Here is a 26544-nt window from a genome sequence, read left to right as displayed (position 1 = left end):
AAAGAGAAAATTAACTGGGCCCCAGCGAGGGGCACAAAGATAAGGGAGCACATTACCACCCTGGCCTCCACCACCCCACATCCATCTCTTAGTTCACATTCAGGTCACCAGGGAGACGAATGACTCAGGCTCATGGGGAACAAGCCTGGGGAGAGCAGGGAGAAGAGGGAACGGCCAGGTTCAGGCCCCACTGATGATTCTGTCCAAGGCAGCTGTCAGGAAAGAGGCAGCGGCAAGGGGGCGTGGTCAGAGTGGGAAGAGGCGTTGGAGAAAGTGGTGGGAGAGGCAAGAATAGTACTGACATTTCCCGGACTTTTCAATGCCACGAACTGTGCATCTTGGATTTAATTCTAACAACAGACATTAGTGCTAGCTCCACTCTGGAGATGAATATAGGGAAACTTGGAGAGGTATTTGATTTGTCTAAGGTCAAAGCCACAGTCAGGACTCAAACTCTGGCTCTCTAGGAACCCATCGTCCTTATAACTGTACCATGCTGTCCTGTGCAGATTATAGGGACTAGAGCAGTGGCTCTCAACCTTCCTAATGCTGCGACCCTTTAATACAGTCCCTCATGTTGTGGTGACCCCAACCATAAAATTATTTCGTTGCTACTTCATAGCTGTAATTTTGCTACTGCTATGAATCATAATGTAAATATCTGATATGCAACCCCCCCAAAGGGGTCATGATCCACAGGTCGAGAACCACTTGGACTAGAAGGCAGCAGTTTTTACAGCCTCTGGATAAAAGTTCAGATCTGGCCTGGGTTCTCTTAGCTGTACCAAGGTGGGGGCTACCATGCACTGCCCTTGGGGTCAGCATTTCCTACCGTTCCAGTGGTTGGTTGAAGTCTATCGTGTGACTTTTCCTGAAGAGTCTATCTCTGTTCACCCCAGATATGGAGGGCAAGGACACACCAAAGAAGCAATTCTATCCAAGTCCCGCTTGGTGCACCAATGAGCTTATTGGGTCACACACAAGAGCATGAAGGCAGGGTTAGCCTGGAGTAATATGGACGACTTGGGCAGCTGCCTCACCAAACACCCTGCCCCAGCTTGGGTAACGACTTAGGAAAGCTATGTCACTCTAGTGCCCCTCAGGCAACTTAGGGGCAGCTACACAGCCAGACTGGACTCTTCTCAACAATGGCTCCCCCCTCTTATAGCCCTGGGAAGGGGCAGACCCAGGTGAGACCTCCCCCATCTCTCCAGTGGGAATGTTAGCAAGCTGGATCCTGTGAGTGCCTCGGGCAGGTGATCCCAGCAGCCGTGATTCAAGAAGCAAATAGTCACATCCCATCTGGAGGCAACGACCACACAAAGTCTCAGCCTGGATGGCCACTTGGCTGCTGCCTTGTCCTGTCTTGGGGTCTTGTTTTCATTGGTCACTTTAGACTATCTAGGATGTACCCAACTGAGTTCATCTGCCACCCCAGCTAAACCTCGACCCCAGCCAGGGCCTTGGTCACTTGTTATTAGAGAGCCCATATGCCGTTCTTACCACCGCATCTGGCTATTTGACCTTCCTTTGGGAGTGAGGGTTAGGTTTGACACAGCTTCCACTGTGCCCGCTGTGCCCACTGTGCCCACTGTGCCCGCCATGCCCACTGTGCCCACTGTGTCCGCTGTGTCCGCTGTGCCCGCTGTGTCCGCCGTGCCCGCTGTGCCCGCCATGTTCGCTGTGTCCACCGTGCCCACTGTGCCCGCTGTGTCCACTGTGCCCGTGCCCACTGTGCCCACCGTGTCCACTGTGCCCACTGTGTCCGTTGTGCCCGCTGTGCCCGCTGTGCCCACTGTGCCCGCTGTGCCTGCTGTGCCTGCTGTGCCCGCTGTGTCCGCTGTGTCCCCTGTGCCCCCTGTGCCCACTGTGTTGGGGTTGCAGTGGGCCCAGGTGATCAAACCGGAGGCTTTAACACAGTCTTTTGTCTCAGAGGAGCAGCTGCTCTCCATGGTGTGAGATCTGCCATTCCATGTACTGCTGGAACGGTGGAGACTACAACCTTTTCCTTTTTCCCTGTTGCTTTCTTTTTTTTGGTTTTTAGAGACAGGGTTTTTCTGTATAGCCCTGGCTGTCCTGGAACTCACTCTGTAGACCAGGCTGGCCTCAAACTCAGAAATCTGCCTGCCTCTGCCTCTCAAGTGCTGGGATTAAGGGTATGTGCCACCACCACCCAGCTTTTTTTCTCTGCTTCTAATGTGATCATTCTATATTATCCATTTTGGATACAATCTGATAAGAGAAACTGTTTTCTTTGCTACCCTGGCAAACTTGGTAATGCACTACCTGCTTTTTTCATCCCTCCCTTCCATTACTTCTTTCTTCCTTACTCTCTCTTCCCTAGGCTAAGACTTCCCAGTTAAATCTAAGTATATAAGCTTGTCACCTGCTCGGCTCTATTTTCTTTTTTTTTTAAAAGGTTTTTTGTTTTTGTTTTTGTTTTTTGAGACAGGGTTTCTCTGTGTAGCTTTGTGCCTTTCCTGGAACTCGCTTTGTAGACCAGGCTGGCCTCGAACTCACAGAGATCCGCCTGGCTCTGCCTCCCAAGTGCTGGGATTAAAGGCGTGCGCCACCACCGCCAGGCTGGCTCTATTTTCTAGGGCCTGGCTTGTGCTTCCTCCTCCTCTTCCTCCTCCTCCAGCTCCTCCTCTTCCTCCTCCTCCAGCTCCTCCCCTTCTTCCTCCTCCCTCCTCCCTCCTCCCTCCTTCCCCCTTCTTCTAAATGTGTATGGGTGTTTTGCCTGCATGCATGTCTGTACACCACAGATTGCTGGGAGTTGGGGGATACATACACAAAATGGCAACAGCAAAAAAGTTTCTGAATGTGAAATGGCCAAAAAAATTAATTGAAAATCCACTATGTGAAGAGTCCGAGGTGTTTCTGGACATGCCCATTCACGTTGTGTCATAGGACTCCACTGCAGCTGTGGCCTTAAACACACACTGTACAACTTTGCACTGTGGGGGCTGTCACCCCACTCAACAGCAACCAGCGCTGTGTGAAACACCTCGGCTCAGCTTCAAGCCTACTGTTCGTTATGAACCGCAGTGCTCTTCTGTACTTGTAAAGTATGCTGCTCTTAAAGAAACAGAATGCTTTAATTATGGAAAAAAAATCGTTTACGGTTTTCCTATCATCATTCCCTAGTCCATGGAAGTGTCAAAATAGTCTATCTTTGAATTGGATTGTGTTAGAATGTTTGATTTTTCAAAATTGCTGTTTGAGTTGCTGACTTGAATTTTATGTGTATATAGAAAAAAAAATGAATTTTCAACAATCTCTGAAATGGTGCTAAGCATTATGTCCTGGTTGACTTTTCTCTCAACCTGATACAAGCCAGATCATCCAGGAAAGGAACCTCAGTAGAGAAGATGCCTCTATTGGATAGTCTGTGGGGAAATCTTTGGGGGCATTTTCTTGGTTGATGGTTGATGTGGGAAGGCCCAGCCCACTGGGAATAGTGTCACCCTGGATTGGTGGTCCTGGGCTAATTAGGATTTCTATTGCTGTGAAAAGACACCATGACCACGGCAACTCTTATAAAGGAAAACATTTATTTAATTGGGGTGGCTGACAGTTTCAGAGGGTTAGTCCATTATCATCATGGTGAGACATGGTGGCATGCAGGCAGACACGGTGCTGAAGAAGAAGCAGAGAGTCCTATATCTTGATCCGAAGGCAACAGTAGCAACTTGGTCACTGGGCATGACTTGAGCATATATGAGACCTCAAAGCCCGCCTCCACAGTGACACACTTCCTCCAACAAGACCACACCTACTCCAACAAGGCCACAACTTCCAATAGTGTCATTTCCTATGGCTGAGCATTCAAATACATGAGATACATGAGGTTTGTTTGTTTTTGTTTTTTTAAGACAGGGTTTCTCTGTATAGCTTGGAGCCTGTCCTGGAACTCACTTTGCAGACCAGGCTCGCCTCGAACTCACAGAGATTTGCCTGGCTCTCCCTCCTGAGTGCTGGGATTAAAGGCATGCAGCACCACTGCCCGGCTTCAAATACATGGGTTTATGGGGGCTATATCTATTCAAACCTCCACAGTAGCTGAGCAGGCCATGGTAAGCAGGTCAGTAAGCAACATTTGTCCATGTTCTCTACGTCAGTTTCTGCCTTGAGGTTTCTGTCTTGAGTTCCTTCCCTGAATTCCCTTCAGGATGGACTGTGATTGGGATATGTAAACGAAATAAGTCATTTTCTCCCCAAGTTGCTTTTGGTCACGATGTTTCATCACAGCAATAGAAAGCAACTAGAACAACATATTTCTGCCATTTGTGCTACATATTTATGCAGAAAGGAGTTCATAGCACTGGTGATTATAAAATCAAAATATCCATCAACCAAAAATGGTGAAGATGCTCTGTCCTGTAGTATCACATCTTCAGATTTAATTTAATCCCAATACTTAGGAGGCAGAGGCAGGTGGATCTCTATGAGTTTGAGGCCAGCCTGGTTTACAGAGCAACTTCCAAGACATCCAGAGATATACAGAGAAACCATGTCTCAAAAAACTAAAAAACAAAACAAAACAAAACAAAGAACAAAGAAAAAAATTAATTCTTTGGGTAAAAATAAAAACAGCACCTATCTAATTAGTAGTATGCAAACTAGGTTTGTGGGTTTTTGTTTTTTCTTTTCTGTTTTGAGTTTTTTTTTTTCAGACAGGTTCTCTCTAAAGACCCCTGACTGTCCTGGAACTGTGTAGACCAGGCCTAGAATTCATAGAGATTCTCCTATCTCTGCCTCTCAAGTGCTGGGATTAAAGTCATGCACCATCAAGTCTGGCCTAGAAACTGGTTTTTGTTCTTAATAGATGGTAAAATTATATATATATATATATATAATTTTATTTTTATAATAAAAAAATTTTTAAATAAATTTTTGTATGACTTATTATCAGCAAATGTTGACTTGTATACCTATTTTCATTTTAGTTTTTCATTATTGGAGGTTGAATCTTGGCCCTCACACATGTTAGGGAAATGATTTACCCTTGAGGCCTCTTACTACTTTGTTATTTTGAGACAAAGTCCAGGCTGGCCTTGAACTAGCTCTGTAGCCTAGACAGGCCTTGAACTTTCAATTCTCCTGACTTCCACAGAGCTGGAATTACAGGTTTCACCACCAGACATGGCTGTATACCTAGATACCCATGGTCATATAAAAATCCCTCCAGTGATGGGTGGTGGTGGCATATACCTTTAATTCCAGCACTTGGGAGCTCTGTGAGTTTGAGGCCAGCCTGGTCTACAGAGTGAGTTCCAGGGTGCCCAGGACTACACTGAAAAATAAAACAAAACAAAATCCCTCCAGTAAAAAGGGGTCACGAGTGGAAAAAGTTTAAGAAGCCCTGTTCTAGAGCTGTACTGAAGAACCAAGACTTGAGAGAGCCAAAGGCTGCATTGGGTAGCTTTGTAAAACACTAAATATAATACCAAGTCCTTACAGTGCTCTGTTATTTGAATATAGTTTCATGGTCTTTGTCCAAGCTCCAATTCATGGCCTGGAGCTGCCCCGGAAGCTGTACATTTGAGTCCTGGAAGACCACAAAGAGTGCACCCTGGGTGGCAGTCAGAGGACATATGGAAGGCTGTATGGAGGGTGCTGTTCAGGCTAAATCTTAAAATAAGGCCTCTGATCAATCTCTCTCTCTCTCTCTCTCTCTCTCTCTCTCTCTCTCTCTCTCTCTCTCTCTCTCTCTCTGTCTTGGTTTTCCCTCCTGCAGTCTTGTCTGCTAAATTGGTGAATGACTTTCCTTCCTTCCTTCCTTCCTTCCTTCCTTCCTTCCTTCCTTCCTTCCTTCCTTTCTTTCTTTCTTTCTTTCTTTCTTTCTTTCGACAGGGTCTCACTATGTAGCTCAGACTGTCTGGAACTTGCTATTTAGACCAGGCTGGCCTCAAACTCACAGAAATCCACCTGCTTCTGCCTCCCAAGTGCTAAGATTAAAGGTGTGTGCCCCCACTTCTGAAGAAACTCTTGCCTTTCTCTTTCTGTGCCCTAGCTGGCTTGGAACTTACTATGAGGCCCAGGCTGCCCGTGAACTCAGGAACCTCGGGCCTCAGCCTATGTGCTGAGAGTACTACCACACCTGGCTTTGCTTACTTTGTTCTTTTTGGAAAAAAAAATTGTGTGTGTGTGTGTGTGTGTGTGTGTGTGTGTGCGCGTGTGCGTGTGTGTGTGTGTGTTCTCTCCTTCAGTCATGCAAATCTTGGTGAACTGAACTCAAGTTGCCAGGTTTGGTGGTAGCAAGTGCCACAAGATACCCCAAACCCACTGAGCTCTCCCCCTGGTGCTACTTTATCCTTATAGCCAAGAAAATTTTCTCTGCTTTGTTTTCAGGACAGGCCAGAGACAGGAAAGGCCATCTGTTCTGGATAGTTTTATTGCAACTTGTCACAAGCCAGATTGGCCTGTCGTATATTTTCTTGATTGATGATTGGTAGAGGAGTGCCCAGCTCACCGTGAGTGGTGCCACCTCTGGGCTAGTGATCCTGGGAGCTGTTAGAAAGCAGGTTGAGCTTGGTGGTGGTGGCAATGGCACACACCTTTAATCCCAGCACTTGGGAGGCAGAAGCAGGCAGATCTCTGTGAGTTTGAGGCCAGCCTGGTCTACAGAGCCAGATCCAGGATTGTTAGGATTGTAGTCAGAATTGTTACACAGAGAAACTGTGTCGGAAAAAAGGAAAGAAAGAAAGCAGGCTGAGCTCAAGTGACAAAGAAATCCCAGTAAGCAGTGTTCCTCAGTGACCTCTCTTCAGCTGTCTCCAGGTTCTTTCCTTGAGTTCCTGCCCTGACTTCCTTCAACGATAAACTATGGTGTATAAGTACAAGTAAAATCAACTCTTTCCTCCCCGAGTTGCGCTTTGGTCATGGTGTTTTGAAACCCAAAAGAAGACACCATCTAATGGCCTTGTATTTGTCTTACTTAATTTTTATGTTTATTTGTATATATTTATTTGTTCATTGTCCATCCCTCCCCGTTCCCTCTCCAACAGAAAATCACCTTGAGGATACAGGTTTTGTATGTCTTACTATTTTAATCATCAGCAACAGACAGTGCCTCGTACTGAATTATGAACACATGTTGACCACTGGGCTAACCTAGGTTAATGTTTATGTAACAACAGAAGGAAGAAGCCCCGGTTTCAGTTCCAAGAATTGGGGGATAGGCAAGCATGCCTCCACTTTCCTGACTGGGATGAGTGATATCTGTCTCTGCTTCTGTTTGTTCCCTCATTTGTCACAAACATTTTATTACATAGCTGCTCTGTGCCTGACACCATGCTGGGTATATCTGATGCAGTATGAACAATGTGGAAATAATACCTATCTTAAATGAGTTTAAATTCCCGGGAGACAGATGGCAAGGAGACGACAATTGTAAAGCACTGTGATCAGTTCTGTAGGTTCACAAGAGAACCACCTAACCCATTATGTGAATGAGATTAAAGAAGGCATTCCTTGATACGGGGATTACAGGCATTTCCAGCTCAGGCAGGGACCATTATGTTAAGATCTCAGAGGTGGCGGGGTCCAGGACTGATACCAACGGTCTTAAGAGGAAATAGCAGGTGGCAGACTGAGGAGCTTGGTAACTCAAGATGGCTCACAAGATGGATCTGACTGGCTGAGAGGATGTCAAAATCATCAGTGGCTTGGTTAAGACCGAAGAAGCTGCTTTCCATTTCATAACGTGGTATAATGACTTCCCAGAGAAGCGTAGCTAAGATGGAGACACTCACCCATCGCTTTAGGCGTCAATTCATCCCAGCTGCCTGGAGAGACCAGGGAAGTCCCTCTACAGCTGTGATCAGAATCCTTTTAACCCTGACATTTCCTCTGAGGGGGCCTGAACAAGCCAGTAGCTTCGTCCTTAGAGAGGCCCTTCAGAAATCTAAGCACTTTTTTTTTTCTTAGCCGAATTCGCCTCTCTTCTTTCCAGATCTCCCTCAGGCCCGTATCAGAAAGTAATGATTACTTGTTGACGAATGAATCACAGAAGGTGTCGCCTGAAGAGAACATCCCCTAAGCCCATACTCGTGGGGGAAAGAAGTAGAGAATCTGAGTTATTCTAAGCCTGACGAAGTTTTCGGTTTATTTTATTATTAGTATCATTTATTTATTTTTAAGAAAATCCCTTTCACTGTTCAGAAGTGACCCTCCCCTTCTCTTCTGAATACGTGTCTCCTCCAAACTACAAGTCCCACAAGGCCCAGCGCCAACGGTCACCATCTTGACACACCTTAGCGCGCATGTCGGCGGGAGAGAGAGCGTTTGGGGAGAAGAAGCCCCGCCTCATTGTAGTTCATTGGCTAAAGGCGCCAGCGGCGGGCTCAGCGGTTGGCTACTGCGCCCGCCCGTCCACCGCGTCGGTCGGGGTCAGAGTGCGCGGAGGTGAGTCGGTGTGTTGTGGACTCGTGGTGCTGGCTGCCGCTGTTGAGGCGGCCTGGAACGGGCTGTGGGGAGCGGGCGGAGCTGGCCCTGCTTCTGCCTGGTCAGCGCCGCAGGCGGCGCGGGCCGTGCCCGCTGCCGTCAACTGCCCCAAGCGCCTGCTGAGGCCGAGGGAGACGTCGGGGCCTGCACCTGGAGAGAGCCTGCCGCGCTGGCCCGGAGGAGGGGGCGTTGCCATGGCGACAGCCTCTCCGGCAGCTGACGGGGGGCGGGGGCGGCCCTGGGAAGGAGGGCTAGTCTCCTGGCCCCCTGCCCCTCCCCTTACGCTCCCTTGGACCTGGATGGGCCCGAGCTGGGGGCAACACCCTGGGGTGGGTGAGATTGAGAGGGCCCCCCGCTTGGGCCCTGGTTAATGCATGCGGGGTGTGGGTCGTGGCGCGCACACTTAATGCAGCCTGGGATACTGGCCCGTGTGCTCACCCTGGATGCATGTTCTAACTCTTGGCGAAGGGGGAGCTGGGGGTGGGGGTGGGGGTGGAGCTGGGCTTTGCAAGATAGATTGGATGAGTTGATGAAAGGCCCTGATTTGAGATTACTGAAGAAGAGAGAGATATGACCAGAGAAAATAGAAACAGATTAAGGAATTAGTAGATTATATAGAGTACCCCCTCTGCATCCCGGCACACGCACACAGCACACACGTTAGCACTTTACTTCCTTGTGAGTTACAAGCCGTGGGTAATAATGATGGTGGACAGAGTGAAGAAAGGGCCTTAACCCAGGTAGCTTTTTATATGCCTTTATTGCAAATGGCCCAACAACAGGTGTTTTCTTTAAACAAAGAAACCATGACTTGGATTGAGTTCTTGCAAAATGTCAGCTGCTGGATGTTGACTTGGAAGATGCTGGGTATGGGGCCCCTCATCTGGAGATGAGGATTTTGCAATGACTAGGGCCAACAATTGTCTTTGGCCATTTTTATGGCATGCATTTGCTAGTGCTTTTCATTGGTTTCCCAGTGTAAGGGCAGCAAAACATGAATCCCTTTGACTAAAGACCATACTCTAATTGACTATAGTAGGTTGTGATTGGCTGAATGATTTTTGTCTGTAGAGTTTGTACCAGAAACTGGCTTCATCAAATTCAGTTTTATTGTGACTTTATCATGCACCGTAGACCTTGTTTTAGTGGGTTCGTTCTTGGACCTTAAGTATATTATACTTGAATCCCCTACCATTTAAAGGCCAATTTATAAACAGTGACTTGGAGTGTGACTCCACTAATGTGTGCCTGTGATCTTGGTTAGAAACCCACTTGGCTGACTGTCTGCAGGTGCTGAGTGGGGGAAGGGAGCTGCCGGGAAGTGATTGATAAGGTTTCCTTTATGGATTCTGTGGTGCTTCACTGGAGCTCAGAGCACTTTGGCAACTTAAGCACTCCAAATTAAAAGCTCATTAACAATTCCTGCCCAAAGATCCTGTAAATAATCAGCTAGCTAGGTCTTGGAGCTTGGCTAAGAGCTCTCCCTCCTACTTGAAATTTCCAAATAGAAGTGCTTTCATTCCATTTCATTTTGGAAAGTTTACTCTATGGTGGGATAAGTTGGGAATCAGGATAGAATAAAGTCTTATGTGTGGAATGGCAGACAGGAATATATTGGTTCCAGGTGTAGATGTTTGTGCACAGGGATTCACTATCCTAAAAGATCATGTCTGTGATTTCTGCTCCTTTAGAATATCTGAAGTAGGTGATAAATATGATAGATATTCCTTGATGCTTTTTTTTTTTTTTTTTTTTTTTTTTTCCCCCCCGAGACAGGGTTTCTCTGTGTAGCTTTGCACCTTTCCTGGAACTCACAGAGATCCGCCTGGCTCTGCCTCCCAAGTGCTGGGATTAAAGGTGTGCGCCACCACCGCCCAGCACAGGGTTTTATGACTTTTGTAACAATTTTTTTTTTTTCCGGAGCTGAGGACCGAACCCAGGGCCTTGTGCTTGCTAGGCAAGCGCTCTACCACTGAGCTAAATCCCTAACCCCTCCTTGATGCTTTTAAAATATTGTTATTTTTTAGATGGTCTTGATGTGTAGCCCTGACTGGCCTTTCTTGCATGTGCCATCCATGCTTGACTCCCTTGATGTGTTGATTTGGGATTTGGCTAGCTTGACTTTCCTAGAATTTGAGGCAGACTTGGAAGTATTTTGAAAGTGTTTCCTGATCTGTGTTTCCATTCCAGTTACCACCTATAAGTTTGTGGCAATGAACCCTTCTCTTCAGTCCTGTCTCATCCCCAGTTCTTGAATTCTGAATATTGCTAGCCTTGTGTCCTTGTCTGATAGGATTCTGAAGTTATCCAGTGAGCCACCACTTCATGACCATCTTTCTTAGTTGAGGCTCAGATATTATGAGTATTTGGTATTTCTAGAAGATAAACTTCCTTAGGGAGAACAATATATCAGAGAACATGAAATCCTTAATTCATATATATACAACACACCCATATATATATGTATGTATGTATCAGTCAATGGCATCTGAATGGTCTTTAGGGCCATTGTCTTCTACAGAGATAGCCATATCCCAAAATTTGAATTTATGAGTTTGAGCTAAGAGTGACCCTTAATGAGGATTTAAACCTTTGAATTGAAATATACCTGTTGCAGAGATGTGTGTTTGTCCACAGCATTGGGGCTTTCCAGCTCTCACAGACCCTTCAGCGACTCCAGCTGCCAGTCTTGGCATCTTCGAAGTAAGGAGAGGTGAGAATCCTGTTGCATGATCTCGTTTGGTGTCTGACGGTTTGGGTTTGGTGGGTATGTGATGGGGGCTGGTGCAGATTGCATTTTTCTATAGCTTTTTCCAGTTCTGTCATGATTTGCTTTTTTTTAATCTCCTCAGTACTGGGGAATGAACCCAGGACTTTGCAACATGCTAGGCAAGCATGCCGCCATTGAACAAAATTCCTAGTCTTTCCTCTCTCTCCCTCTCTCTCCCCCACTCTTTCTTCTCTTTTTAAACTTATATTTGATCTTTACTAATTGACCAGACTGGCCTCAGACTTGTAATGCTCCTGCTTCAGACTCTACCTAGTAGCTGGGATTATAAGCATGGACTACCATGCCCAACCATGATTTCTTTAATAGACACCTCATGAGTACCTTGCCTTTAGGGTAATTGAGTAGAGCTAGAATAGCCCTATATTCTGAGAAATACTCATCTTAATTCAACAGTAAGACCACCTCACATATGGCTTTTGTGATTTATTTTGGTTTGATATATTTGTGTCACCTTTGAGTGAATGGTTGGCTAGTCCCCACCTACTTCTACCTGGACTGACTAAAAAAGCGAACTTTTGATGATTGCTACCCAGGGATTTGGGAGTCATTTGTTCAATAACTAAGGCCCAAACATTTTGCTAGTTGCTGGGATACAGTAGTCAACAAGACTGTCCGTGATATCCAAAAGCTTTCAGTTCCAAAAGTTTCTTTCATCGGAGAGACCACTAGGAATGCAGCAGTTATGATATACCCAATAACTAAAGTAAGGGACCTAAGTTCTCTGGGATTACAGGAGTGACCTTACCCTGGATTTGTAGACTCTGGGGTGGCTTCCCAGAGGAATCAACCTCCTTTCCTAGAATTAAAGAAACACACGAGGGACCGAGTATCAGAGCTTTGTTGAGTTTGAGGAAGTTCAGTGTAATTAAAAGGCCGGTGGGAAATGAAGCAGAAAAGGTGAGCAGAGGCTAGGGCCTTACAAACTCTAGTTAGATGGTGTGAGGGTGAGCAGAAGCGGGGCATAAAAAAGACTAAAGGTTAGCAAGCTTTTCTAGAAAGGTCAGGAGTAGATACTTAGGCTTTGTGACTCTTTTACAACTGTACAGCTTGTAGTGAGCATTTCAGCAGCTATGGAAATGGTGTGAAAGTGAACATGACTGTGTTCTAGTAAAAATTTATTTATAAAGGTGGCAGCTGGATTTGCCCCATGGACCATAGTTTGCCGATCTCTAGATCAGAACATTAAGAAGCCACTGAAAGATTGTAAGAAGCTCAGGGTGGTGGTATACTCCTGTAATCAGGAGGCTCAGTCAGGAGGATCACTGATTCAAGGCTAGCCTGTAATCCATATCAAAACAGAAAGAAAAAGGAAAAATATGAAGATTATAATTGTGAGGTTTATGTTGTAGAAAGCTTGTTTTGATATTAGTGTGAAGAATGGATTGAAGGGGCAGATAAAACTGGAAGCAAAGAGAATAGTAAAGAGTCTGGGGTAGCAGTTTAATATTCCCCTTATGTGGCAGTTTTGTGGTCCTTAAGGATCAAACTAAATATAATTGAAGTGTGTGTGTGTGTGTGTGTGTGTGTGTGTGTTAGTATTAATTCTCTTTACTGATTTTATGTCTGTCTAATGGCACTTAAAAGGTGTCTATCAGACAATTTCTTGGAAATGCCAGCCAGCTAGTGTTTCACAGATTGGGAAAGATAAAGGAAGAGAGTCAGCATACAGTGAATTAAAATGTTTTGAAACCTATATTCTGTTGAAGGAAGTATTTCTTCATTTTAGAGTTCCCAGCTTAATAGCTCGGAACTGTTTAAGTTATATATATAGAAACTGACCTGCGTTCCTAAACTTTCTAGGCAGTTGTCCTTATTCTGTATGTCCTACTTGGTCTCTTCTTTCCTTGCCTGTAGTAGACTGATAACCCATGCCTGATTTTGGAAATGTCTGTCAGATCAGGTGTGATGGTGTGTCTCAGGCAGGTGGCCAATAAATTTGTTTGAGTGTGAGAAGTTGACAGCCAGAATTCCACTCTGTTCCTTCCCTTTCTTCCTCTTCCTCTGTGAGCCCCAGTGTACTTGCAGTGATGGAGGGAAGCACAAATTTCTGAGAGTTGTGTTTCTGGGACCTTGGACAAGTTGACTTACCTCTTTTGAGTTTCATTTTGCTGTTTAAAATGGAGATTGTGGGATTTAATAGCATTGTTGAAAGGCTTTGATAATGTAGAGGAAGCTCTTAGTAGTGTATTGATACTGGTTTGTTTGTTTTAATTTTTAGATAGGCTCCCACTGTAGCTGCTCTGAAACTCTGTACGTAGACCAGGCTAGCCTTGATCTCATAGAGATCTGTTTGCCTTTGCCTCCCAAGTGCCAGGACTAAAGGTGGGAGCCACTACTAATGTTCTGCACAAAGTCAGGAGATAGTTGGGTGATGGGAGTTGTGGCTTCTTTTTTTTTTTTTTTTTTTTTTTTTTTTTTTTTTTTAAAGATTTATTTATTTATTATGTATGCAGTGAGTGTTCAGCCTGCAGGCCAGAAGAGGGCACCAGATCTCATTCTAGATGGTTGTGAGCCACCATGTGGTTGCTGGGAATTGAACTCAGGACCTCTGGAAGAACAGTCAGTGCTCTTAACCTCTGAGCCATCTCTCCAGCCCCGGGAGTTGTGGCTTCTTAAGCTTTGAGTCCACACAATTTTCATTGTGTCCATGTGGTAAAAGCTTAGTTAGCCTACAGGAGTCAGTTATAACTAAAGCAAGGCATGATTTTACACCCTGGAAAATTTGCACATAGTAGGAGTTCCATAGTCCAAACCATCAGTAGAGTGAATGGATTAAGCAGCTTCCCAAGACTTACCCATGTTACTAGCCTTCCTCCCTGTTTGGGGTCATTTATTAGTGTTGTCACATTACTAGCCCTGCATCTTTGTAAAGTGCCTCTTGAATGTTTTTGTTACTTTCCCTTCCCACTCAGGGAAATGAGTCATGAGTGGTATGTTTTGGTTTTCTTGCTACCATGTGAGGAAACCCAGGCAAAAGAAGGTTGAATTGAGTTGCCTAAGATCACAGTGTAAGGTACTGTTAAAGCTAGTGCAGACTTGCCTCCAGATGAAATTGTGCTAGTTGACTGTTTTGATTTCTCTTCCCTTGAGTGAGAGATGCATAGTTGTTGTACAGTTGATGATGCCCCATCCATTCTGCTGGACTTTGTTTGAATCCTGCTTTATTTATTTGGTTCTGTTGGGTTTTAATTGATGATTTTGAGGACTAGATCTGTTGGGAAGCAGATTCCCTTTGGGTTGTTGTTTTTAGCTTCTTCCTCCTTTGGGGGACATTCCTTGGGGAACCTTGGGTTAGGAGGGATTGCTTTGATATGTTCAAAATTGTGCCTTGTGCCCCACAGCTACAGGTAAAATCAAAAGGCAGATAATTTATGGGAGTGTCAGAGCTGGCCGCTGGCACCTCAGAAGGCCATTAGTATGCCTGTTCAGACCCTCTGTGTCCTTGCGATTGATTCCTTTTTGCATGAGTCTGATTTGGGAAGCTGTAGATCTGTGTGCAGTGATTGGATGTGACAGTCCAAACACCGGACCCTAAATTAATCCTTTTAATAGTATTCCTACACCAAGGCAATATTCATTCACTCATTCTCTCTCTCTCTCTCTCTCTCTCTCCCTCTCTCTCCTTCTCTCTTTCTCTCTCTCTTTGAGAAATGGCAGAAAGGGAAAGAAGGGATGGAAGGAAGCTGACTAGCTTTGTTTGTTGTGCTTTGGCTGTGCTCTGTCTAGCATGTTCTACTTCTAGAGTAGTTGGCATTGTGGCTTTGGCATATTAATTCATTTAGCAAGTCTTTACTTTCTTAATTGTGCCTGATTATGTGCTGGGAGTAAAGAAATGAATAAAATGTAGTTGCTGTTTTTAAGAAACTCTGTTTCCAGATTTCTAAAACTCATGTACCATTTAGATTAAAACTCGGTGCTCCTCTTTCAAGCTGTGTGAAAATTTGAAATGCATGAAAATGCCTAACAAGAAAATAGTTACAAAATATGCTTTTTATGCACACACAATGCTTGTTTTTACATACACATGTATGCAGAGCTCTGCTGCTGCCCTCCATCCTTCCTCATGGAGTCTTTGAAAACTGTTAGTAGCAGAAGAGACAGGTACTTAGTGTGTCACCATAGAATGAGAAGACACTGTACTACTGGGTCACATTGAAGCCATTAACTTTATCATGAAGTATCAGAGAAATCTACAAAAAGGGTGGGATTTATCTGGTCAAAGAAAGTGTTAATTTGCTGGTGAAAAATAGCAGTGCTTTCCAAAGCAGAGGGAGCAGCATTTGTCAAGGCCCAGATTTGTAGAAGGAAATGCCACATTTGGGGACTTGAGCAAGAGCTAACTGGGCCTGTGCCTCTGCCTCCTTCGAGTTTCTCACTCTGTAAGATGAGAAGAACCACACCTCTGGAATTGTGTGTGTGTATGGAAGAGGCTTGGAGATCCTTGTACTGCACTGCAGTTATTTTAATCCAAGATACCCCTAACTATTGCTGCTGCGGTGTGCTCAAGCTAAAGTGTATTTTATTTGTTGCTTGTTTAGTTTTTTGAGACAGAGTTTCTCCATGTAACTCTGGCTGTCCTGGAGCTCACTCTGTAGACCAGGCTGGCCTTTAGAGATCTACCTGCCTCTGCCTCCTAAGGGCTGGGATTAAAGGTGTGCACCGCCACCACCCGACTAAAGTGTATTTTTTAAAAATAAAATAGACACCTCTCTTTCTCTCTCCCTCTCTCTATACACACACACACACACACACACACACACACACACACACACACACACACACACACACGTTGTAGATATGCCCTCTGCAAGGGTGGGGCATACTTAGAGGATGGCCATACTGTGACTTCCTCATCTCTGGCTTTATCTTTGTTGTTTTAGGAAAGAAAGTTTGTCATTGAGAGGCATCTGATTTGTAGGACTTAGTGAAGAGACATTGTTCAGCTTTGGCCTCCAGAAAGAGTTTGCCTCCTAAGGGCTGGGATTAAAGGTGTGCACCGCCACCACCCGACTAAAGTGTATTTTTTAAAAATAAAATAGACACCTCTCTTTCTCTTAGTGCTGAGATTAAAGGTGTGTGCCACCACCCCAAATACTATGACTTTTGAAGGCATGAAGTTTATTTACATATTTCTTGGGCTATTTTTAGCTGCCTAAGTCAAAACCTGGAACCAAATAGGTTCTAGACAGGTATCTTTGTTGTTTCTATGACTGGGGTACTTGAGTATAATTGCTGAGTCATCCTAGGACAGGGTCTTTCTCCAGGACTGGGAAGCTAAAGCATGGTGGTCCAGGCTTTTGAGTCAGGTGGACTTAATCCTGTGGAGTTTCTTTGGAATGTAGTTCTGTCTCTGGTTTTTAATGGTGTGCATTGGATCCAGGGATGGCATAGACCTGTGTGCTCTCAGAGATTTCAAGTGTGTGTGGCTGAGGAGGTGGAGTGTCAGGAGACCACATGTTTCCTGATGGACTCCTCAGCTTGTCCTGTCTGAAGCTCCCCCAGCCAGCGTGTGTGGATGCTGAAGGATGACCCCCTCCCTCCCTTCCCTTTCCAGTAATGGAGGCTATAAAATGTCTATTTACCCAAGACACCAGAACGACTCCTCTGTGGTTCCACTAATCTGGTGATTTGGTGCTTCTTTGGTCTCTCAGGTAAATACAGATTGAGTCTTTTTATAAAGGCATATTATTTCCCTCATTAAATGTGTGTCTTGGCACATGTGTTATTTACCTGATAGACAGTAATGGCTGCAGAGGAACCATTGGTGTCTGTTGTGTAAATACTCTGCACAGAGACCATCCTCCAGGGGCTGTGGCACAGGCCTGTTTCTCCAAATCGGGCTGGCCACGGGGCAGTCCCTATTTACCCCTTCCTGTCCCCATTGGGGAGCTGATCCCTTCATTTTGAGATGAAAGTCATTCCTTTTTTCTTTTGCTATAGCCTGCTTACTACTTTAATTTGCTATAAGGAAAGGATGTTTGAGAATAAATGTGACTAAATCTTGTTCTCTGATAAAAAAATATGTTATGCAGAATACAGAGAATCATGTTTGAGTTCTCCTCAGCCAGATACCAAAGCCCCAGTTGATGTTGGAGCTGTAGAGTTAAATTCTGTACACTTGTAACTAAAGTATAAAGACATCAATGGAAAAGAAATTCCCAAGCTGTTAGCACATGCAAGAGCAGGTGGGATGCCATTGCAGGAATTATGGGGGTGTTTCTGAGAGTGCTGTGTAAGGCCAGAGTGATAGTTAAAAAGGACACTGAGTTGGTGGTAGCTTTCCAGTGGCGTTGAGGACCAAAATGTGATGCTGTGAGAGCTGTCTTCCCCCCACCCCACCCTCTGGTCTCACTGCTAGAGGAGGCTGTGTAAAGCCTCCTTCTGTAGGCACTGTGAGAAGATCTCTCCCTCATATGCTTTTGTTTGGTTTTTTGAGACAGGGTTTCTCTCTGTCGTTTTGGTGCCTGTCCTGGATCTTGCTCTGTAGACCAGGTTGGCCTCGAACTCACAGAGATCTGTCTGGCTCTGCCTCCCGAGTGCTGGGATTAAAGTCCTGCGCCCTGGCTCTATTTTGTTTTTAAAATTACATTGCACGTGGATTTTATTTATTTAACTTACTGTGAGGATTGAACCCAGGGCCTCATGCATGGGTGGCCAGTACTGTACCACAGAGCTACACTCTCAGCCTTATACCTGGATTTTTTATTATTTATTTATTTGGTTTTTCAAGACAAGTTTTCTCTGTGTAGCCCTGACTGTCCTGGGACTCATTTTGTAGGCTAGGCTGGCCTGAACTGGCCTATACCTGGATTTTTAAAAGTATTTAAAAAAACAAAAGTTTGAAACAACCCAAATTTACATAAACATTGGAAGTGCAATACAAAGATTTTTTTTCAGAACCATTTGAGAATTAAGGTCCTGAACTGATGTCCCATTATTAAGGATACTTGATGTGTATTTTCTACAAGCAGGCCCTTTTCTTACCCAACTACAATACAGCTATCAAGGTCAGATATGTTAACCTCTATCTAGTCCAGAATCCCATTCAAGTTTTGTTCTTTGTAGCAAAAGGGTGTGGTTGATAACTGGTTTGCATTTAGTTATCAAGTCTGTAGTCTCCTTTAGATTTTCCTCAGTACATTTTCCTTGACGATCATGACTTTGATACTTTTGAAGATTATGGGCTGGTTATTGTGTGGATTGTTCCTCTTTTATGGTTTGTCTGATACTTTTTTACAGTTAGGCTCATATTGTGCCTTTTCAGCAGGATATCAGAAATGATCCTTTGTTCTCATTACATCTTGTCAAGTGGCGCATGTGATTTTGATTTATCCCATTATCGATGCCGTGTGTGTGTGTGTGTGTGTGTGTGGTGTGTGTGTGTGTGGTGTGTGACTAACCCTGACTGACCTGGATCTGACTGTGTACAAAGTTGGTCTTGTATTCCTGTCTCGGCCTCCCAAGTGCTGGGATTAAAGGTTCGTGCCACCACATCTAGCATTGATGCTTATTTTTGACTGGTTGTGTAAGATGATGTCTGCTCATCTTTTTCCATTACTTCTTATTGTAACTAATAAGGGTTCTGTGGAGAAATACATTGATACCGTGTTTATATTCCTCCATAGACTTTAGTTGTGTTTATTAAATCTTTATGGACTCATGGTTTCTTGGCTTATTCATTGCATTATAATCCATCTCCATCCCTCCTATTTGACCAGCAGGATCCCCTCAAGGTGGCTTTTGAGTCCCTTTGATATGTTTCTATTCTTTGAGCATTCCCTTCCTTTCTTGTAGCCTAGCTTAGGCTCATCTTGTAGTTTTCTTGCCGTTTCTCCAAGGAGCTCTGGTTCATTTAGTGGACAGTGGTATTTGGAAGGCACTGGTGTGCTAGGTGTGCTCATTGCTGTTAACCCATCCTTAGTCAGTGCTAGAGTGTGAATTTCTATCTTTTTGTGTATGTATAATTATACTTTTGTTTTGTTTTGTTGAGACAGGGTTTCTCTGTATAGTCCTGGCTATCCTCGAACTCACAGAGATTCACCTGCCTCTGCTTCCCGAGTGCTAGGATTAAAGGCATGCGCCACCATCGCCTGACTGTTATCATACTTTTATACTTTTATTTATATCTACATTTCAATATCCTTGTACACCACATCTATACCACCACTATCTGGCTGTTAGCATACTTTTATTTATATATCCATGTCCACCACATCTATTCCAGAAATCATGAATTCAAATTCTTACTGCCAATTCCAAAACAGTACCACAGGTTTTGTTTGTTTGTTTGTTTTTATAGTAGTGAGAAACCTGGTTTCCATTATTCTTAATATATGCACTCTGCGTATCCATTTTGTGTGTAATTGTAATTTGTATATATTCTGTTGTTACTGGCCCTTTACCCCTCCCTTGGGAGTGACTTTTTTTTTTCCTTGTCTGAGAATCTCATTAAGTTCCTTTTGGCATGAATGCCCTTGGCTCTGACATGATACAGTATACCTTGCCACCTCTGCATGGATGCCTGTCTCACCTGCCTTGGCCCTTATCCTTCATTTAGACCTCTCTGGTTCTTCCAACTCCAACTGATATTTCTTTATTGCATTTAATGGTTTTAAATTGAAATTTTTACAAAGGAAGAGGAAGAATTACCCTCTGTTCTTTGACTTGATCTGAATTTGGTTGTTAGGAGGGCAGTTTGGAACCCTGTTAGTGTTGACATGTGGAAGCCTGACTTCCTAAGATCTATTATTTTTACATATATGGGTGTTTTGCCTGCCTACAAGTATATCTGTACCCCATGTGCATACAGTGTCTGCAGAGACCAGAAGAGGGCATCCAATGCCCTGGGACTGGAGCAACAGATGATTGTGAGCCACCATGTGGGTACTGGGAATCAAACTCTGGAATATTAGCCTGTACTCAAATGCTGAGAGCTCTGGACGAGTAGCCTGTACTCAAATGCTGAGCCGTCTCTCCAATCTTTTTTTTAAGACTTCTTTCAAGTGGTCCTTCTTGATGTGGATGAAATCAAATGAGAAAACAAAGCCTGTAAGATAGGAGGCCCTCTAGCTGTTAGTGTGTTGCCCAAGCGGGGCTGGGTAGGGAGGGCATGTATACTGTGCCCTTTGGGAGGCCTAGAGAATTATAGGGATGTAGGGGACAACTGAGGAAGAGCCAGTTTCATAGTTGTAGTAACGATAGTAAACTAACACTTTCTGAGCCATTGTATGCTAGACACTGCTCTTGATGTTGTACCTCTGTTCTCATTCCATTCTCACTTTAGAAGTAGAAACTATTATTGTCATTTGATAGGCAGGGAATTGAAGAACAGAGTGCCCATGGTGCCATGGCTAGTAAGTGCTGAAGTCAGAAGACAGAAACAGGAAATCCTTGTTAGTCGAGACTGTTGCCTGTGGTATTGGCAGACAGAGTCTGGTTGATTTCTATACTGTGTACACTATAGACACATTAAGAGTTTCTCACGTCTTTCTACATGGCTCAGGTGGTTAGAAGAGGTCTAAGGTCCTGCAGGACTTGGCATCTAAACTAGAATGGGCAGTGGAGCCGTTATCACCCCGTCACTTGTTTTCTCAGTACTGGTGAGTGAGTGAGAATGGGGTTGTTTGGATTCTGGCTTTCAAAGGGATGCTGGTGCTTGTGCCTCTCCTAGAGATTACATAGTGAAACTCAAGCTTGCCTTTGTCTCTCTGGACTAAGGAGTTCTGAGGGAGGCTGTAAAGCAATGATACAAACAAGCACCATGCTTGTGTTAGGATCCAGGAAGACTTTTTTTAGTCTTCACGCAATCCTCATGATAGTTCATGTTTAGATACAGAAACCGAGGCCCCACACTAGTGTGCATCCTAATAGATACACAGGCAAGTGACTGTAGCTTTTCAGTGAGTCAGAAGAGAGCTAGGAGAAGTCATCCTTGGCATTGTACTTTTTTGTTCAGGTGGTAGTGACCTCATGGTACCCGAGTGTGCTCCACACTTCCCAGGGTGCTGTCCTCCTCCCCTGCATGGAGAGAGACAGTGGCTCCTTACAGCTAGTCAGAGGCAAGCCTTTGCTTCTCTTGGGATTTGGCGTCAGGAAGCATAAACCGATGGCAATTTGTGTATTAAATGGTAAGATTTCTTGTTTGAGAATTAAAGTTGAGGGGTTCTAATGTGAGGAAGGACGCGTTCCTATATTTCTGCCTTGTTTCCCTCTCTCAGATCAGGTTATTTGTGAGTAAAACTTAGGCTTTGATTTTTATATTTAGTTAGCCCTTAGAGGAGAGCAGCTATTGTGTGAATTTAAAGGAAAAATGATTCAGACTTTTTTTTTCCTTGCACATGTTCCCTCAGAAAGTTTTACTAGACTTTTAGAAATGCTCCCATTACTGCCACATCTGGGTTTTCTCTTCCCCTTTCCTATTTAAAAGGCCTCACAGTTATCGTGGGCCTCTAGGAGAGAGTGAGGCCCACGGCAGCAAATGAGGAGGCCTGAGACTGTTGCCAGCTGTGCTCTCCAGTTCTCCCAGGGTGCTACTTACTAGTGTGGAGGTTGGGAATCATCAGAATGTGATGAGCAAAGTCCTCTGGGATTGGCTGTGTTGGCTTTCATTATAGCTAGAGTTTTCCTGCCTTGCCCACAGTCAGGACAAATCTTTGTCACCTGCCAGTCCCACAGCCACTCAGACCCAACCAAGTAAACACAGAGACTTATATTGCTTACAAACTGTATGGCCGTGGCAGGCTTCTTGCTAACTGTTCTTATATCTTAAATTAATCCATTTCCATAAATCTATACCTTGCCACATGGCTCGTGGCTTACCGGCATCTTCACATGCTGCTTGTCATGGCAGCAGCTGGCAGTGACTCCTTCCGCCTTCCTGTTCTTTCTTTTCTCCTGTTAGTCCCGCCTATACTTCCTGCCTAGCCACTGGCCAATCAGTGTTTTATTTATTGACCAATCAGAGCAATTTGACATACAGACCATCCCACAGCATTTCATACTTTGTTGCTGGGAGAAGGTAGAGGGTATGTGGAGCTGTCGAGTTACAGGTAGATGAGCCAGGGGCAAATGGTATGTAAGAGAGCTGAAGAGCGCGTCCAGGAAAGTGAGTCCACTTCTAGGACTCATTGTGCAGTTGCTCATCTCAAATTGCTTTGGAATCCTTTAAAGTTAACTATTGCCACCTGAGGAGTGACTGCAGAAGTCCTCTCTGCTTTATTTTGAACTAGCTCCATTTACAAATGAAGCCATTTTTGTGTGTTGCTTTGAGAAAGGTCTGGGAGACAGAATTGTAGTAATAACACTGCAGGTGCCGGTATTAGGGTCTCAAACTTTAGTAACAAAAACACGATTCAGAAAATGGGCCTGGAAACCGTGGGTGTGGCTCAGCTTGCATGGATATTCCTGATGACCCGGCACAGTGGGAGGGGAGTAACCCAGGCTCTCTGTTTTTGTTTTGTTTGCTTTTTGTTTTCTTTTTCTTTTAACTTTCCTCCCCTAAGTTTTAGATGCCTCTGGATGCTCAATGCTAGCACCTTTACAGACTGGAGCAGCTCGATTTTCTTCGTATTTACTTTCAAGAGCAAGAAAAGTGCTGGGCTCCCACTTCTTTTCTCCCTGTGCTGTTCCGGAGTTCTGTTCCATATCCACCAGAAAGCTGGCGGCCCACGGCTTTGGCGCATCAATGGCGGCAATGGTGCCCTTCCCTCCCCAGAGGTATCACTACTTTTTAGTGCTGGACTTTGAGGCCACGTGCGACAAGCCACAGATTCATCCTCAGGTAACTGTTGTATCATTGCTTCAGAAAAGGTTGGGTGGGCAAAAGGGAGGGAGGAGAGTCTTGCTTCCTGGAATCCAGAGTTTTCTCCTATCTACTGGCTTTTAGTTACTCTTTAAAAATACTTGCCTTCTGAGGCAGGTTGGTTACAAGTGTGCAAGACTAAACTGTGAATGGAGAACTGGATACATTTTTTCTCCGTAGTCTCAGCTTTTGGGAATCAAAATCTTTCCTAGCCTTCCTCTTCTCTTTGGGTTCTGTGGCCCCGTTTCCTGCCACTGATGTGTGGTCTTTTGAAAGAGTGCTGTGGTAGTCACTCCTGAGGTGACCTCCTGGTGTTAACACTTGTACACGGAGTCATAGATAACCCCGTCTATGTAGTATGGAATGTAGTAGAAAAGACAGTGTGTAACTAAGGTCACAGGCTAGGTTAGAAGACACACTACAGTCTGTTTTGTTCCTTTGGATCTTTTGCTCTGGCAGAAGCCAGCTACCACACTATGAGGACACTCAAACAATTGCAGAGACACACTTGGATAGAAACTGAGGCTGGAATCCAACAGCCATCACTAGCTTGCCAGTAGTAAGCTATCCTGGAAGTGAATTTGCCGGTCCAGCACCCACCACATTCCTGACTCAATAACTGTGACAGAGAACAATTGATTCTTGTCTGTTCGCCTGCCTTCCTTCTTTCCTTCCTTCCTACCTTCCTTCCTTCCTACCTTCCTTCCTTCCTTCCTTCCTACCTTCCTTCCTTCCTTCCTTCCTCTTTCTCTCTCTTTCTCTCTCTTTCTCTCTTTCTTTCTTCCTTCCTTCCTTCCTTCCTTCCTTCCTTCCTTCCTTCCTTCTCTCTCTCTCTCTCTCTCTCTCTCTCTCTCTCTCTCTCTCTCTCTCTCTCTCTCTCTCTTTCTTTCTTTCTTTTTGTTTTCTTGTTTTTCAAGACAGGGTTTCTCTGTGTAGCTCTGGCTATCCTGGAACTTACTGTATAGACCAGGCCTCAAACTTGGAGATCCACCTGCCTCTGTCTCCTGAGTGCTGAGACTAAAGGTGTGTGCCACTACTACTGCCTGGCTTGATCAATTGATTCTTAATGCTTTAGGCCACAAATTTTTTTTTTTTTTTTTTGGTTTTTCGAGACAGGGTTTCTCTGTGTAGCTTTGCGCCTCTCCTGGAACTCACTCTGTAGCCCAGACTGGCCTCGAACTCACAGAGATTCGCCTGGCTCTGCCTCCCGAGTGCTGGGATTAAAGGCGTGCGCCACCACCGCCCGGCGGCCACAAATTTTTTGTTTGCTTTTCCATTATAAAGTATCTCACTGTGTTGTCTAGGGTGTCCTTGAACTCATTTTGTAGCCCAGGCTGCTTTGAACTTGGTATCCTTTTGTCTTGGCCCACCAAGTGGTGGGATTACAGGTATATACTTCCATACCTGCTTTAGTATAATTTGTTATGTAGCATTAGATAACCTGGACAGGTACCATTGCTAGTCTGTTGTAAAGGGAAATTTGTTTGCTTTTCTTTCTTAGTTACCAACTGTACACAAAGACCTTTTATCTTTTAAGGCAGTGTTACCAGGAAGCTTAGATTAGCAGTAGAGAGGTACCTGTGCTGGGTGTATGATGGAATGGTTGGATGCCAGTGTGATAGTTCATTGTAGTGTGGAGGCTCAGGCATGGGGTGGAGGCTCGAGTGGATGGCTCTTGTGTGGCAGCTCCTCCTGCAGTGCTTAGGCTACAATGTGTAATTTTGGAATATACAGCCCTGTTGCTTTGGTTAGAGTAGCTTTCATTAGGAGGCCAGAGGGGAGGAGACCTCACCATTGGGACTTGGGAGGCGGGACCACTGGGAGCCACAGAAAGATAAACTTGCTTCATTTCTTATGGTCAGCTTTTTCTAGAGGGGTTTGTCTGTAGAATGGTAGGTGGTTTTGCCTGTTGAAGACACTACACCTCTTTCCTTTCCTCTCCCCTTTGGATCATTAGAATCAGGCCAGCTTAGATTAGACAAGGACTGTGTCCTAAGGGAAAAAACTTTAGATGAAAGGGAATGTTGCTTGGGAGCTGCCCAACCTACACTTTCTTTCTGCCTCCTGGTCTTACCATTGGGTGTAGGTGGTGGGCTGGGAATTCTGGTTGTGGAGTCTTCTGAGTTGAGACTCCAGGATCCACATTCTAATGCTTCATATTATTTTTCTTACAAATTTTCAGTCCCCGAGTAAGCCCTAGTGGAGCATGACTCTAACCCAGCACACCTCTACTGCATGTGATCCATCTCTCTCTTTGGAATCTGTAATTGCTTGGCACTTCATCCTTGCGTTTGCTGCTGCTTCCGGGGACATACATGCTTCTGTGTGTGGACTTCTCAGCCTTTCACTTGGATTATAAGCTCAGATAGTTACAAAGCGCTGTTCACTTGTCCTGCAGAAGATCTTGCCAGCATTCTTCCAGGTGGAACCTGATTTATGTCTCAGTTGGCTTAGTGTCATCTTTTACCTCTCTTTCAAGGGCATGTTCATCTGTCGGTCTGCCTACCTGTCTGTCTAGCATCACGCTGAAGATACTACAGTAGGCATTTAAATCACCTATGCTACCAACTTGCTTCCCAGACTTAGGCTCAAAGGTTTTCTTTCCCTTCTTTTCCTTTTTTTTTTTTTTTTTCTTCCAGAAAGGGTTTCTCTGTGTAGCTCTGGCAGTCCTGGGACTTGATTTTTATAGACCAGGCTGGCCTCAAACTCAGAGATTTGCTTGCCTCTGCCTCCTGAATGCTGGGATTAAAGGTGCACACCACGGCTGGTCTTGCATGGTTTTCATGACCCATACTGAGTTAGAGCTTGATGCTGTTTTCCAGGATTTGCATCTGAGTAAAGACTATCTCCAGAATCAATGAACCCTAGTGCTGTGATTCCAGGGCACTTAAGGTGCATTATTAGCTAAGCATTAGCTGTTGCTTTAGCGATCTTGGAGAGAGGCGGCATTGCTGTCTAGCTTATCTTTTAAGAGGGGAATACGAATGATCTTGGAAATTATAGACCTGTTGGTTTACTGTGATTCCAGAGAAGATACTTGACCTGATCGTCAGATAATCAATCAGCAAACAGCTGGAAGAATGTGGGATTCTCAGTAATAACTTACATGGGTTTGTGAAGAAGAGCAAATCCTGTCAGATCAATCTAACTTCTTGCTGTGACATAGTGATGGATTTGAATGGATCTAGGGAAAGTGATAAATGTAATGCATCTCAACTTCATTAGGCTTCTGCAAGGCTGCCATCAACAGGTGAGAAGGCACGTTTAAGGCCACACATCCGTGTCCTCTGGACCACTCCTTAGATGACCCTCAAGAAAAGGATGGAGAGCCCAAGACCTGCTATTAATTGCACCTTAAAGCTCCTTTTGGGAGGGAGGAGAATCTTAAAGGTTTCTAGGTACCAATATCCTAATAGAATTCAGAGGAAACTTGGAAGATGGATGAGAGACAATTTCAGTCCCAGATAGGATAGTACTTGTAGTGAGATTCTGTGGGTCAGGTTCT

At 44.7% G+C, this 26544-nt stretch overlaps 1 protein-coding gene across 4 annotated transcripts in view; it reads left to right on the top strand.

Annotated features, from left to right (window-relative positions):
• The first annotated feature begins 8416 nt into the window (after positions 1–8416).
• Eri3 (ERI1 exoribonuclease family member 3) overlaps positions 8417–26544 on the top strand; it is a 134644-nt gene continuing 116516 nt past the window's right edge. The window contains exons 1-3 of one of the 4 annotated variants that reach the window (XM_052718189.1): positions 8417–8777; positions 11086–11161; positions 22741–23018. In XM_052718189.1, coding sequence (XP_052574149.1) covers positions 8643–8777; positions 11086–11161; positions 22741–23018 — 489 coding nt within the window. In that variant the 5' untranslated portion in view covers positions 8417–8642. The remainder of the gene's footprint in view (positions 8778–11085; positions 11162–22740; positions 23019–26544) is intronic. The other 3 variants (XM_052718188.1, XM_052718187.1, XM_052718190.1) reach the window with 3 other exon arrangements.

This window comes from Peromyscus californicus, unplaced genomic scaffold, assembly GCF_007827085.1.
Source record: "Peromyscus californicus insignis strain IS unplaced genomic scaffold, ASM782708v3 Scaffold_5__1_contigs__length_169319896, whole genome shotgun sequence".
Taxonomy (NCBI): Eukaryota; Metazoa; Chordata; class Mammalia; order Rodentia; family Cricetidae; genus Peromyscus; species Peromyscus californicus.
Note: the sequence above shows the minus strand (reverse complement) of the source record. Positions and strands in the feature narration are given on the sequence as shown.